The sequence below is a fragment of the Liolophura sinensis genome, chromosome 6 (assembly GCF_032854445.1).
Source record: "Liolophura sinensis isolate JHLJ2023 chromosome 6, CUHK_Ljap_v2, whole genome shotgun sequence".
NCBI lineage: Eukaryota > Metazoa > Mollusca > Polyplacophora > Chitonida > Chitonidae > Liolophura > Liolophura sinensis.
The window spans coordinates 68,592,697-68,609,132 of record NC_088300.1 but is presented as its reverse complement, the minus strand read 5'-3'; the positions used below and the strand labels follow the sequence as shown (position 1 = coordinate 68,609,132).

General features: G+C 37.4%; 1 protein-coding gene across 1 annotated transcript in view; it reads left to right on the top strand.

Moving 5' to 3' along the window:
• The window catches only part of LOC135467464 (DNA-binding protein RFX6-like), a 37,330-nt gene that overhangs the window by 13,420 nt on the left and 7,474 nt on the right, over positions 1-16,436 (top strand). Inside the window, exons 4-14 of the mRNA XM_064745238.1 lie at positions 511-572; positions 1,390-1,467; positions 2,032-2,059; positions 3,128-3,232; positions 3,916-3,993; positions 4,530-4,643; positions 6,177-6,226; positions 10,574-10,674; positions 11,581-11,639; positions 12,722-12,866; positions 14,263-14,357. Of these exons, the coding sequence (XP_064601308.1) occupies positions 511-572; positions 1,390-1,467; positions 2,032-2,059; positions 3,128-3,232; positions 3,916-3,993; positions 4,530-4,643; positions 6,177-6,226; positions 10,574-10,674; positions 11,581-11,639; positions 12,722-12,866; positions 14,263-14,357 (915 nt within the window). The remainder of the gene's footprint in view (positions 1-510; positions 573-1,389; positions 1,468-2,031; positions 2,060-3,127; positions 3,233-3,915; positions 3,994-4,529; positions 4,644-6,176; positions 6,227-10,573; positions 10,675-11,580; positions 11,640-12,721; positions 12,867-14,262; positions 14,358-16,436) is intronic.

The following is a 16,436-nucleotide window of genomic DNA, read 5'->3' as shown; positions in this document are numbered from 1 at the left end:
TCTAATGTCAAATTCCTAAAGACCAGTTTCATTATTCCACTTAGCTACCCAATCCCTTGAAATGTAAACCACATTAACAGGAAATCGTCACCACGTGGAGGGTAGATATAGTATACAGTTTTCCATAATGTCGGAAACACACGTGTATAAATAAATAAAAAATCTTTGTTGCATGTATTGGTTTTTCTCGGCAATTCCACAAAATACTCAATATTTCCTTGGCTGTCACACAGTTGATATGAGCCTGTTTGATACTCATATTTCACGAATCTACATTCCTTAAAAAGGAAGGACGTTCTATCTGAGCTTTTTATACTTTACTCTGAACAGAAATTCACGTCATATCATATGTATTTATCGGATTGGTATTAATTGCCACACCCAACTTATTTTATTTATAAATAAATGTCTGTGTTCGGTTGATGGCCGGAAAACTACCTTCAGACATGCACTGTCATCTTATCACTACCGAATATACTACAGTTAAGTATTCATTGTTATAATACCCAGATCATACGCCAGAGATTTCCAAAGTTAACAACGCGTCGTTTGGGAACAAGAGGGCAGTCGAAGTAAGTATTGTCGTCAATGATGTCTCTTCTGTTATGTATACAAGGCTACAATTTCCTGCTTTCTAGACCTGCTTAATCAAGGGTAGTGTTTTATGTTTTTGTTAAAAAAATCACAGATGACAATAAAAATATTGACAATTAATTGCTTTACGTCTTCACCCACATCTTACCCTGTGCCTGTTGCCCTAATGTAGTATTCAAAACCTTTCCATAATTAAAGCCATAGAAAGTATCAATTAAGGTTCCTTATACAGACAACTGAAAAGTATGTGTAAAAATACTTTCTTTTTAATTTTTAAAATTTTTCTTAAGAATGTTAAAAGGCATTCAAATATTTGAATTCTGTGGTGGGGTTTATGGGCATACTGACGGTATTTTGGAATTCTGACGTCACATCACCTTTTTTTCATAGTTCCTATGAGTTAAAAGATCTATTACAACATTCTGCGTCGTGATTAAAGTTGGAAACACTTCCTGTGACGTCAGAGTTCCTATACTCTAGTATGGTCCATAAAGCCCACCTTAGAATTCAAAGGTTTAAACGGCTTTAACTCTCTTCACAAAAATCTAAAAAAAAAAGTAAATGAAAGCATATGCATAGTTTTAAGTTGCCTGTTTGATGAACCTTACTTTATCTTTTAGCTTTCTCTTCCTGTAAGAATCAGCTTATTTGGATAAAATGAAAGTTTATATAAAAAATGAAGAAAACAACTTTGATTTGCTTATTTCTACTTTGAACCATTCTGTAATTACTAGTCACCAAATGTTTTCCTCCTTATTTTCTGATTTATATATATCATCCTTCTTTTTTGTGCAGATACCACTATTATGGGATTGGGATTAAGGAGACATCTATATATTATCATTCTGTGTACTCCGGAAAGGGACTCACCAGGTATGCTACCATAAACATACAGATATAACGGAGGATGCTCTTAACAGACCAAAATAACCTGTTAGTACATAAATCACGCTTTATGATCCGGTTATATGTCCATGTTACTATATATTGTTAAATGCATTATTTTTTATTAAATATACGGATATAGACAAATGTTATTCACTTGTCATCACAAATACTTTATTTCTGTGTCCACCAATGTACAAAGTGGTTTAATTGGCTGCAGCCAATATCCTGCAATGCTGTACATACTGTGTATATATAGGTTCTGTGTTCATCATTGCCAAATACTTACTAAACAACCATTGTACATGTTCACTTAAATGTTCGATGTTTTTTTATGTTCCACATTGTCAAAACCCCCTTTAATGTTTGCTTCCTGTGTTGTTATAACTGATATCCATAATTCAACGTGTGTTATTGTTTGATTCTTTTTGATTGCAATAAGGACAGTTATTGTAGTAATATCAGCATTTAATCAGTGTAATCCCCGGAAACGTATATACTGTTTCTTCGTTAGAGTGCATTGTGTTTACCTTTCACTGTTTTGTTTTACAGGTTTTCTGGAACGAAAATTAAAACAGAAGTAAGTTAATGTTATAACCGATAATTCACACCTTTATATAACCTTTAGGCAATGAATTACATTCTACGATAAAATGGTCAGTGGATAAGCTGTTTTGTTTCATCACATCCGCATTTAAGTTATAAGAAAATGACAAATGAAGGTCTGCATATAAGAGCACCTGATATTAAACGGACAAAATAAATGACTTGAAAAGATTGATATAAAAATTAGATTAAAGTTTCCATTCATCTATGGAATTGTATTCAGGTAAGCTTTAAGTCCCGTTAAAGGTCGGGATTAGTCTATTCAGCCTATAGACGGGACGCGAGCGTTTAAACAAGCCTGGGATATCAGGGTTTGTGTGGAGCCTTTATCACATGTGAAAATAATTAATTGAACAAGATGCTATACAGTGGTCGTGGCGGGTTTTCGAACACACGAGCATATTTAGATCTCCGTTGACCTGAAATCCCTCTCGTTCAATTTGCACGCTTTGAGGACCTGTAACCCGGCAACAGATCACCGCGTCTGGTATGGACATTTTCTCCGTCCGGTCGACGACGTGGCGGCTTTGGAACGCCGGCAGCCATCGCCATTGTTGGCTTTCACGTTAAGATAATATTGACCCGGGTTCACAGTCAGCTGTTCTATACACCCCAATACCTAGGCTCATAGCTTAAGCTTTCCAGTAAACACTTGGTCAAAAAGTCATATTTGTTCCGTAGATTAACTCGCTATTTCCTGTGGTAGTTTATTGTATTTCACATCTTCTGAGACGAAAACTATACCCAGAAAAACTGAATGACTGGCCACGTGCGAGAGTGTAAAAAACAGTTTAAAGTTTTTTTAAGGACAAGGTTTTTACAGGAAACAACTTAAGTATCTGCATGTGGCTTTAAAAATAAAAATAACAGAAATACATGTAGTTACTGTAATAAAGCTTGCATACGGACAAGTCACGTGCTCGTAACTACTATGGCGACCGATGCCAAAAACATCAGGTTACTTGTGCTTTGTGAAACTGATCAAAGGGCCGTGTGTGGCCTAAAAATAGGGTACCAATTTACATGGCTATCACTGTTTCAGGGATCCAGTAGGAAATACTCACTGAGTTCGAAAACCGGGACTCTTCTCCCAGAATTCCCCGAGGCCAACAATTTATTTCTGCCCAAGGGCATGGACAAAGAAAAGGTGCGTGAGGCTGTAAAAGATCACTACAGGATTTATTTGTTAAACGTATTTTTCTTTACATCGTTTATTAATTCATCATTGTATGTTAATCAGATTTTATCTGGTTTTTGCGTACACTGAATTATTGGACACAGCCATAAAGGAAACCAAAATATGAAGTCAACATTTTGGAACATCCCATCCCAATTTAGGACTGTTTGGGATTAGATAGATATATCTCTTAGCTGAACCACGTTTCAAGTCCATGTTTCTCATTTGGAAACACTATGGTCATTTATAGGAGAGTAATCAAGAAGAAAAAGTATGTTCTTGCTATCTCACGCAGAGAAAAGCCTGAGTTATTAATTAGGATCAGTCGGTCTGTCTAGCTATTTGTCCGTTTGTCACTGTTTTGTTTTTGTACAATATCTCTTTCAATTATTGTCCTAATGTTATAAAAAATATGTGCACCTTGGTTCATTTTGTGTAACCCTCAGCCGGATCTGTATATATTTTTCTTAGTATTAAACGATTTGTTTTTGATTGGGTGTTGTTTCCTTTGTAATAAATGCTTTAAATGATGTCAGTTTTTGATTGAATTTTATTCATTTTGTGGCAGTTTGATTTATGCATAAATTCTGGATATTTAGCCTGGGGAACACGTTTTGAATTTCCTTGATTCAGTTTCATCATTTTGCTTCCAGTTTGAAACCTTCATAATGATGTATCGTACTCATTGTCAGCGCATTCTGGATACAGTCATTAGCGCAAACTTTGAGGAGGTAAGTTGGTGTTTTCTTTTTTGGGGGGTGGGGAATGGGTAAGGGGTGTTTTAGGGTATCGTGGGCAATAAGTTTATGACATCGATTACTTGTCTAGATTCGCAAATGTTCCGTTCGAGGGGCCTGGGTAATGAGCTATGTGTACCTAAACTTCTTTTTGTCATTATAGTTAGTATCGTTTATTTTAAGTAAATTGCCTGGAGAAAGAGATTGGTAATACGTGCCTCAAACAAGGGCATTTGTGGCGTTAAAATCCAATCAAATAAATAAATAAATAAACAAAATAAAAGCACGTACACCTACACTTGATTTCTGTTCTTGGAAGTATAGTTACACACTAACATATTGCTATTTTATAGTTCATTGAACGTGAAACTGTATTCTGAGGTTTTCTGCCTGTGTCATACTTTAAAATTGTGGCTACATATATGACTTCATAAATGCATAAACCGTCAGCCTTATTAAGCATTTAAGTTTAAGATATGAACTGTTTAGATATCACACGTCATATTGTATAAACCCTGCTACATTTGTAGGTGCAAAACTTCTTGTTACATTTCTGGCAAGGTATGCCGGAACACTTGTTGGAGCTAATGGGGGCCAGTCTCGTCACAGATCTGGTGGGCCTCTGTGACTCTGTTCTGTACAAGGTACGTAATGCCTTACTTGTCTAATGGGGTGGGGCCTCCGTGGCTCAATTAGCGCACTATCGCAGCGTAATGACCCAGGAGTCTCTCACCAATGCGGTCGATGTGAGTTCAAGTCCAGCTCATGCTGGCTTCCTCTCCGGCCGTACGTGGGAAGGTCTGCCAGCAACCTGCGGATGGTCGAGGGTTTCCCCCGCGCTCTGCCCGGTTCCCACCCACCATAATGCTGGCCGCCGTCGTATAAGTGAAATATTCTTGAGTACGGCGTAAAACACCAATCAAATCAATAAATAAATAATAAATGCTTATCTAATGGAAGAACGGGCTTGTTGTACAGCAAACGTAGACAATGGGGGCACACCTATAGCATTGTTTGCCCATCACAATTCAGAGAAAATTCTAGGCTTCTCATTGCATGGTCCATTTGCCTTGGATAAGTTACTGCATTTCGCATAAGAGGTGAGATATAACCTTACGCTTTGAATATTTTTGATGTTTACCCACGGTGTCACAGACGCATGCACTGATCAATGGTAACGCTCTTGGACAATGTGCAAGTCAATAACTTTTACGAGGATGTGAAAATACTGACCTTCTCGACGAAATATCAGACCGTTCATATAACTAATAATATTAAAGATTTCGCCGAATTTATCTTCCACTTGAAAAACATGAGTTTGAACCCTAAGGTTCTCGTTGTTATAATGCAGTTCTAAAAAGACAGGGCTTCCATTCTAACTAAGTTCTCAGCGTGGGTCAAATATTTAATGACCTTTTGTTCAACAATAGAGTGAAAAATAGCTCAAAAACAAGAAAGCGTCTATGGAAAGAAGACTGAAAACTATAAATATCTGAAACTACGTTTATTCATTTTTTTTAGATTTGTTCAAACGGTGGGATTAAATATAACAAATAGTTGAGTGAAATAAGTCTAACGGGACCTTATAACTGGCAGTGTGAACCAATGGATTTTGTAGAAAGGTCGTGACAGATCATGACCAATGAGGCCCTGTGGTCGAATCCAACTTCTGCTTGTTTAACTGTTATTTTACGTCAGAAGTTTGGCATAGTATAGCCAATCAGGGCTAGTCATTTTCTCAGGATGCTGTCCCGTTCTGTCCCCTTATAGACATGGCCATAATTACAGAAATATTCTTCAAAACGGCAGAAAGCATCAATCAAATTAATAAACACATTTGATACAGAAAAACATCAAAATATTAAGTACACCTGATTTACGTGTAGTTATCAGTATCATAACGTTTGACTTCCATTTGCTCTTGCCTATCATGCAACTGCAATTCTTCACCTTTCTCTTATGTGTAATCTGAACGTTTGCGCTGTTTAAGAAATTTTAGTTCTAAACTCACATAAATTTGCTGTCTATTTGTACCATAAATTATTAAAATTGCTTGTGTATATTATTATCTGCTTAATGAATCACGATACCCATTGCAGTAAAACATCTGACAAATGTAAGCATATTTTTAATCAAGTGTGTCTTTCTCAACTCTGCATTTTCGTGGTGTTTTTCAGGTACTGATAGATGTGTTAATACCTTCTACAATTCAGGACATACCTGACAGGTGGGTTATCCGTGTAAAAGAATGAAAAAGCAGATTTTGGTTTGTTTGTTTTGTTCGCGGTTTTACGACATCGCTTTACCCATTATTAGTGGGCGTTAATGGCCTACACAGGTGCAACGTATAGCTCATTTGCTTATACATGCAAACCGTCGTGTTGAACACCTGTGGTATGTACAAGAACAGTTCATAGTTTCTATAAACATGTTTTCGAGCAAGTGTTTATTGAGTGTATTGTCTTCATCGATATTACAAAAACAGTCCATATTATTACCTGCCATATTTCTGGTTTGATTTATTTATTTGATTGGTGTTTTACGCTGTACTTAAGAATATTTCACTTACACGGCAGCGACCAGCATTATGAGGGTAGGAAACCCACGAACTTAAGTAGGTTTCTGCCTGAACTTTTTCTAATTTCACCAGTGTTCCTTGTTATTGCCGTGTTGATGTATTTACATAAGGAATTAGATTGTTAAAGCATATATGTCAAGGCTCAACACCTTCCAGTTTTTTGACGATTCAGTTTTAGGTGATTTTAGGTTGTTGCGATCAAGATAATACTTCTGTAGATGACCTGGGTCTGACAGCATGCGTCTTCAACTTTGACCTCTTTTATGGGATGCTGTTCTAAAACAGAATTCATGAAGATAAATTTCTGCAAAACTGTATATGTTCTAATGTTAGTGGAAACGCATGTAATATTGAAAAGACCTGCATGCGTTTTGATTGGCTTCCATGGTGTTTCCCTCTTAGTCTAGAACATTACATTTCATTACTATATAGGTTAGATGTTAGAACATGGGAGCCCAAATTAACATTTCATCGAGGTTTATTGATATAGATAAATGTCGATAATTGTTTACCGATAGCGATAAATATTTATCGATAGTGATAAATATTTATTGATATCGATTATTCATATATTAGTATCTATAAATTATTTATTGATATTGACAATTCCTTTATCGATATCGATAATTCGTTTTTTTGATATCGGTAATTCATTTATCCATATCACACAACATCTCATTATCAAAAGCTGATCGCACGTCATTAATGCAGAACGCCTACACTACATTATGCTTTTATATAAGGTTAAATTCAGTCTCGCTAGCGAGAACTGGACTCCAACATCAGACATAATGGTCAACGGAATCTACAAACTGCTCAGTTAACGGCGGCCATTACATTCTGAGCAGTGGCTTAATTCTAAGTGCTTTAGTGCATTTAGTGCTTTCAAGTTTATTCATTTCAATGCAGTAAACATCCATGCTAAATTAAAGACATAGCGGTAAAATCGGTTGTGTTTTACTCGTAGTTTAGCTATAAAATGATCAAAGTTCACCATACCTTATCTCAGTGCTTTAGTTGTCTTCATATGGCTGCAGACACAAACAACACATATTAAAACTATCTGAATACCGTCATGTGTGGTGCAAGTTAGGCTCAGGTGTGGTACAACTTAGAGGCTGGTGTGGTGCAAGTGAGGTTAAGGTGTGGTGCATGTGAGGCCCAGGTCAGAGGTATTTCACTTCTCCAGGATGGGCAGACACAGGTGTGATACAAGTGAAGCACATGTGTGGTACAGGTGAGGTTGAGGTGTGGTGCAGTTGAGGCTGAGGGATTGTGCATGGGCCAGTACGGAATTGCTTTTTTTTATACATTGACTGAAATCAGCATTTTCTCTGTCACTGTGTATGTCTTGTTTACGATATTTCACAGTACTTTTAGAACTGAAACAAGACTAAATATCTGTGACATATCTAAGATGTAAACTATGCTTATTTATTTACTTGATTGCTGTTTCTTGCCGCAAAACCACATCTTTCAGTCAACTTCATGTCAAAATATATGTGGGTATAAGGCGAGAAGTAATCCCTTCGAATTGTTGGTGCTTAAAGGATACATTAAAAGTAATTCTGAAACAAAGACTATAACACACAAAAAACACTTGTGTTGAAATCTAACACCACAACTTGTGTCATTTTCATTCTACACAGAAACGTGTTACCCCAACACAAACATGTGTTAAATAAATGTGAAATACACATGTTTGTGTTACAAAAAAATAAAACACAATCTTGTGTTGAACCAAAATGAGGTAATTTGTGCAATACAACAAAAACTTGTGTATGCTGCAACAAGTATTGTGTATAACATCCTACGTATCTTGTGTTCATTATCACAAGGCTTTTGTCGGAAAGAACACAAGTCTGTGCTGATACAACAGAATTTTTTTTGTGTAAAGTTTAAGGGAAATGTTTTTATTTTCATCATAAAGGTGTATATTTATCTCTTGATTGCCCTTCTATTTTATGCATATCTTTGGGCGGAAATTTTTGTAGGCTCTTCCCAACTATCACAGATGACGTCAGTACAGCTCTTCTACTTACATGTAATTTCCGGACTTACCACTGTGATCGTGGAAAAACTATAGTTAAATGGCATATTTGCGGCTCAAGAGAAAAGCTAAGCAGGCTTTTTGTTACCTTTTATATAATAATACACATCATAAACTGCATATTAAGAAAAGTAAAAACTAAAGATTTTATGAATCATTTAAGGATTTCCCAAGTAGTCCATTTTCTGGAAATTTATATACGCTTTTATACCCTTTGAAGGAATGTTCTTTGATTTGTGTGCTTCGTTATGTGGTTAAAGATTTGAAACTAAGTTTCAAATCCAAAAAAGATTCGACATGAAGTCACAAAATGGTCATGTTTTCACTTAGGGCCAAGAATCCAAGTTTCGAACTAAACAGTTGTATACTAATCTCAAATCAAGATGGACATTTGACGTTAGTAATCCTAGACCAATTTCCCAAAAACTCCAAAAAGCTTTAAAGGAGAATCTTTAATATTTTTTTCGATTTTTTCTTTCAGGAGAAAAAGGGTATTTGAAAACATTTTTGTGATGGTGGGTATTTGGAACCGACTCTTGGTCTATATTGTCTTTGCATAATAATGTTCTAAATAAGGATGTGATGTATGCCTAATACATTTATTTGAATGTAAATTTATTGTTGGTATCCACACACATGCATTTATTCAAAATTATTGTAAAATTTGTGAATATATTAAAAAATACATGCATGATCAAAATCCAAGCTGAACACATGAAGGTGAAAAGACCAAATTCTAGTGCATATATATTTGTTAAACATGCGTTACATCATCATTTATAACATTTTTACGCAAAGACAATATATACCAAAAAGTGGTCCCAATATCCACCATACTTAAAACATTTTCAGGTTTTTTTTTCTCTTCAAAAAAGAATCGAAAAAATCTGTTGATCATATTTACAACATTTTTTGCACTCTTTCATCTAAACTTTATGTAATTTTTATGTTTTCTCCTACTTTAAGTCAAATGGATTTCGAATACTGGACAAAGGTCAATGGTTTACTTTGCGCGTACAAATCCCTAGCATCTAAATCTAATCGGCATGGTGTAAGTAAAAAAATTCTCGATCGCGGCAATCGTTAAATCAATCAGTTTCCTTAACAACATTAAACACAAACCGCCACAGGAGTAAAAAGTCCATGAAGCAAAACGTTAGAACGGTTTCTTGTAAAGAGAAGCTGTCAAGGCTTTTCAATAATGGAAAATCAGAGAAATATTTCAAAAAAATAAATTTGATCATCATCCAAATGATGTACCATGCTACATGTAGACATGTAGTTGATACAAATCATAGCATCTTAGTTGCAGTTGCGCTTTGCGTGCAACGGTTTACATATTCCCCGTGGCGATATCATTCAGCACCATGAAGATTTGGACCATGCAGCCCCAGTTTAAGCCGAATTAGTCATGAATTAGTCAAGTATCTGCAGCTGAGCGAGACACTACGTGCATACTTACTTGCCATACACTTGTAATAGACGTACTTGTAAAATTGAAGTAATATATGGAGAAGATGAGATGGAATGTTTTGGACACCTGTAATAAGCTGAGACGTTGACTGAAGTCGTCACACAAAACACATGGTCTACATTATTATCTTCGAAGTTGTTGTGATCTTGTGGCCTGTTTCACATGTTTTAAATATTTATTTATTTGATTGGTGTTTTACACAGTACTCAAGAATATTTCATTTATACAATGGCGGCCATTTTTTAAATGCAATTTTTACATATGCTTGCCTACTATCTACACCAACCAATCACTAAATTCGATCATCTTTCAAAGCTGAATATGTACAGTCAAAAATAATTTTTCATAATGACCGCAATTGGAAACCGAATGTTATCGCTTTCCAAGGCAGTAATAATCAGAACTCTTCTCTGCTATAAGTGTTTTTTGTCTGACGTCTTCACCATACGATACACTTGTTTTCTTTCCGCAGCTTAAGTACGGAGATCAAATGCTTTATCCGCCGTTTACCGATGTGGATAGACAACGCTTTAGAAACCATACCAGATCCTTTGAGAATTAAGAAAATGGAAGGTAAGAAGAACTGGTACCAAGGTGGTAACAGGTTATCTTGTGAGCCCTGAAATGATAATAAAAAAATGATGTGATGATTTGACGAGTTTCATTTCATTTTCATTACGGAACGGTAGATTCAGGGTCACTCATGGGTCGAGTCACACCAAAGACCTTAAACGGGGAAGTTGTAACTTCCTCGCTTGACGTTCAGCATGAAGGGGATAGTGAAACGACTGCTTGACCCGTATCAGTATAATGGCTTGAACGGGGCAGCTTACTTGCCTTCGGTAAGGCGCCTCAGTGAAGCAGCACTAGATAAAAGAGCGGCGGAAATCCGTCCTGCAACAAGGAGGCACATTAATTCTAAGGATTCCTTCGTCATCATATGACTGAAAAGTTAGTAAGTACGACGTTAAACCCCAACCACCTACTCACTCACTCGTATCATTACAGTTTGTAGCCGTATAAAGTAAAATCAAAAAAGAAAAAAACAGGTAGAAATTTCTCAAGAGCCTTTTAATAACTGATGTATTTCACCTAAATTTTAGCATTTATCAAGTGACACATTTTGCTTGATTTTAACTGATTCATCATCCCTGTAGACCCACTTAGGAGTTTTTTTGTGAAGTTTGAATGACTTCTTATTAGAAGAATTTACGTGTTGACATCAAAAATATCATTTTCTGATCTTTATTTGTTCTGAACGTGCATATTTATAAACCTATCTTCACCTGAAATAGAATAATAAACAAGATCGATTTAAACAATAATTTATCAATGATCATGCATGATTATTACATGATTTGCACATGAACCTAAAGTCACGCTGTGTGACTTGTATAACCTTAATTGACACCAAGGACGGCCTGCCATAGTGACTGCTTTTACACATCGGGTTAGTTAGCATCTTTTTGTTTGTTTCAGTTGTCCGGTGGTTTGTAAAGATGACACGCAGGCAGATGGCATTTGTGCACCTGGCACAGGTAAGACATTTTTCGTACACGATTTTCAACTGTTCTCCGAATTCAACATATACGACATTTCACAGATCACACGTTGATTTGATTTATTTATTTTATTGGTGTTTTACGCCGTACTGAAGAATATTTCACTTATACAACGGCGGCCAGCGTTATGGTGGGAGGAAGCTGGGCAAAGCCTGGGGGAAACCCACGACTATCCACAGGCGGCTGGCAGATTTTCCCACTTACGGGCGGAGAGGAAGCCAGCATGAGCTGGACTTGAACTCCCAGCGACTGCGTTGGGTAGAGGCTCCTGGCTGCACTAACTCGCTAATCAACTGAGCCACGGAGGACCCGATGCGTCATGTGCACATAGGAGGCGTGAGGACGTGATCTCGTGTTGTTGTTGTTATTGTAGACAGTTCTAAATGTTTGCTAAATGAGCTGTCATAAAGCCTACGGGATCCCATCAGCATAATGTGTGAAGCATTGATCAAATTAATATATAAATGAAAAATAAATTGCACTTTTTATTTTGATTTTGATAACGTTTTAATTGTCTATTACCGTCATACGTCGATTGATTTGAATACTCCGAGTTGTCTGTCATCAGGTTTTCATGAATTTCGGACACTGCTAAGTAAGCAGGCGTCGGTGGAATGTTACATTGAATGGGTGGATACGATGGTGGATCGCTGTGTACTTAAAGAAAAGCAGCAATCAAATAAATATATATACTATGTAATGCCTTAATTCATTTGGCCACAATTACCAATTGCCACCGTCAGATGTTCTAATTTTGGACACCACTAGACCAAATGTATAAATGCATCGCCGAAGTATTCCAGATGAAGTTTTAAAACCATACACCTTTTTTACTTTTGTCATGTTGCATAACCGGGATATTTCCATCCGAACTAAGCAAAATCGCGTATATCGAAAAAATTGAAAGCAATTCCCAGTACTATATCTAAAGACGATCAACATTACGGATCCATGTCTCTTGAAAATCTCTTGCTCCTCAAACGTGATTAGTGTGCACACTTAATAGCCACATCAGTTTGTGTGATCTCGTGCTGTTGTTGTTGTTCTTGTTGTTGTAGACAGCCCGGTCGGTGCTACTAAATCAGGAGACTGTATCACAGATGATTGAAGACATATCAGCCGTTGACTTCACAGGCTTGTGCTGTCAAGCAGGATTTACCCAGTTCCAGCATACCGTCACCCATCAGAAACTGGTAGTTCAATGTAGGCCAAAATTGTGTTTTTGTTTCTGCAATCACGCTATGAGCAAACCAAGCAGACCTAATGTCTTTTCTATTCTGTAAAGCTTTAATTTTAACTGTTATTTCCTCGGGACCACTTGAGATCCCTATCACTTCTTTGGGATCACATGGGATAACTGCCACTTCTCTGGGATCACTACCTCTCCTTTGGGATCACTTGGGATCGGGGCCTCCGTGGTGAGGAGAGTACCACGTCAGCGCGACGTAATGACCCAGGAGCCTCTCACCAATACGGTTGCTCTGAGCTCAAGTTCAACTCATGCTTGCTTCCTCTCCTGCCATACGTACATGTAGGAATGTTTTCCATCAACCTGCGGATGGCCCTGGGTTTCCTCCGGGTTCTGCCCGGTTTCCCCCACCATAATGCGAAATATTCTTGAGTACAGCGTAAAACACCAATCAGATAAATAAATTAATAAATAAATCACTTAGGATCACTATAATTTCCTTGGGATCACTATCACTGCCTTCAAATCACTTGGGATTACAATCACTTCCTTGGAATCACTTGAGATCACATGGGATCCCCATCACGTCCTCGGGATCACTATCATTTCATTGGGATCTGCATATTTGAATTAAGCAGTTTGCAGTTGTTACCATATGCCAATCAATTTGTGGATTGTACTCCTCTTACTGTTCGTTGGGCGATAAAGAAGAAAAGTAATTGACGATTCTCGTGGGGCCGTTTGCTTAGTCTAACTTTCGTTAAAGATTGCTCCCATTAATATGTCACACTTGAGAAAGCTGGTCAGTGACTTGCCAAAGGGCAGTGGTTTATGACGGAGTATATGGCGTTAAGCATCAGTCAGATTAATTAAAATGCCACGGAACATTTCTAGTCCTGTGGAACATTTCTGCTTGCTGCAGTGCGACTAAAGGCAGATCTATTAGCCCCTCCACACACTGATCCACACCTAAATTAAGTGAGACTTCTCTTCCAACACACAGGCGAAAGGACTCGATTGGTCAAAAGGCCAACGTGATGAGAGAGTTTAAGTATAGTTTAAGGCAAGTCGGTATATATAAGAAAGGTTACTAGGTCTGTCTGTAGTCATTCTGTGTGCCTCCCTTGATCGATGATAACCCTCCCTCCCCCCATCCAACACTAAATAAAAACTTGATTGATTGAATCACTGATTTGTATTTGACGCCGTGTGCTCAAGAAGTACCTTATAGCCACAACGGACCCTTGCTTTAATCATATGAGCCTAAGGGATCGTAACAGCATAATGTGTGAAGCATTGATCCAATAAATATATAAAAAATAAATTGCACTTTTTATTTGGATTACGTTTTAATTGTCTATTACCGTCATACGTCGATTGATTTGAATACTCCGACTTGTCTGTCATCAGATTTTCATGAATTTCGGACACTGCTAAGTAAGCAGGCGTCGGTGGAATGTTACAGTGAGTGGGTGGATACGATGGTGGATCGCTGTGTACTTAAAGTAAGTATAGACCACACTCCTTACTGCGCATGTACCGCTCTATACACTAGCATTACATCTCTGCCACTACTAGGTAAGTTTGACCTTTGGAGCCTGTGTGATGTACGTAGGGTTGTTTAGGCTTAGCTTCACCACTGGTGTCCTCGTGCGTTTAATCACCATTCTTCAATAAAATCATTTCAGATGTTGGTTACATGTTGTGCATACTTTATGCATAAAGAGAATGAAGGTGGATCAAGTATATTGTTTGTGTTTTCTGATATCACATCCTGCCTCGTCAAAGTGACCATAGTGACCTCAGCGTTGTTCAAGATATCTGCAAAAAAATTGCTAGTGGTGACAGTGATGTAACGTGAACGTAGAGAACGGCGCATGCGCTGTATGAATATAGCCTGTGACCTGTATACCGTACCTGCATTGTTTTATTCATATAATCGCATGTCACTAGCCAGTACCACACAACCTCAGTAAGTACAGTAATCTAACCACATGTTGGGAAGAATCCTCATGGTCGATATTCATACATATACCTCAGATGACTGCTACTTACACTGTTTGTATAGTCCGTTATCTCTGCAACGTCCTTGTCCTCAAAGTGCTTTTGTATTCCTTTTCCATTTGCTAAATACTGGTTACTAAGTGACTAGAACAACAAAACGCCGTTTGCACATGTTATACAACACATAAGCATACATGTATCTACCGAGGGAAGTCTTTTCCCAACCTCTGATATGACGCTTCTTTTTGCGATGAAGTCATTCTGTGTTCCTTTTGCTAAATATCCTCAGTGACAGAGCAGATCGTAGGCCTAATATACATGTACAGTGTATGGAGTGATGTTATGGGTATGGATGTCTAATATACATGTACAGTGTATAGAGTGATGTTATAGGTATGGATGTCTAATATACATGTACAGTGTATAGAGTGATGTTATAGGTATGGATGTCTAATATACATGTACAGTGTATGGAGTGATGTTATAGGTATGGATGTCTAATATACATGTACAGTGTATAGAGTGATATTATAGGCATGGATGTCTAATATACACGTACAGTGTATGGAGTGATGTTATAGGCATGGATATCTAATATACATGTACAGTGTATGGAGTGATGTTATAGGTATGGATGCCTAATATACATGTACAGTGTATAGAGTGATGTTATAGGCATGGATGTCTAATATACATGTACAGTGTATGGAGTGATGTTATAGGTATGGATGCCTAATATACATGTACAGTGTATAGAGTGATCTTATAGGCATGGATGTCTAATATACATGTACAGTGTATGGAGTGATGTTATAGGTATGGATGTCTAATATACATGTACAGTGTATAGAGTGATATTACAGGTATGGATGTCTAATATACATGTACAGTGTATGGAGTGATGTTATAGGTATGGATGTCTAATATATATGTACAATGTATGGAGTGATGTTATAGGTATGGATGTCTAATATATATGTACAGTGTTATAGGTGCGGATGTATATACCATGGAAAGATCATTCGTAATTTATATAGTATGACACTACGTACATTTTTATGCTCGTCATTTTGTGTTTCTTGCTTCTTTGCTGCGTGTACTAAGTTTCTAGAGAAGCAGAACACTTCAAAGCATATGGTACACCGGGGGGAGCCTTTATGTAACCGATAATATGACTTTACTGTTTACGCTAGTCATTTTGTGTTCACTTTCTCTGTCCTACACAAGCACTGAATATGGGCCTGATATACAAGTCACAAGACCTGGTATATATACATACTGAGCATAGAAACCTATTCGCAACCTGTGGATTGATCCTATACTTCTTTTGTTTTCCGCTGAGGCCATTTTGTGTTGTATCTGTTATAAATTGGGCGATGAGAGCAGAAGGACGCCTTGGAAGGTTTTCTCGCAACCTACGACGTCACGATATTTCTACGGTAGTCTATGCGGGGCCTTCACATGCCCAGAGGTTAGAATTCTAGTGAAGCACAATAACGCAGGAGCCTCTCACCAATGCGATGGAGTCTATGCACGCTTTCGCTCCGATTGTAAGCGGGAAGGTCTGGAAGCAACCTGCG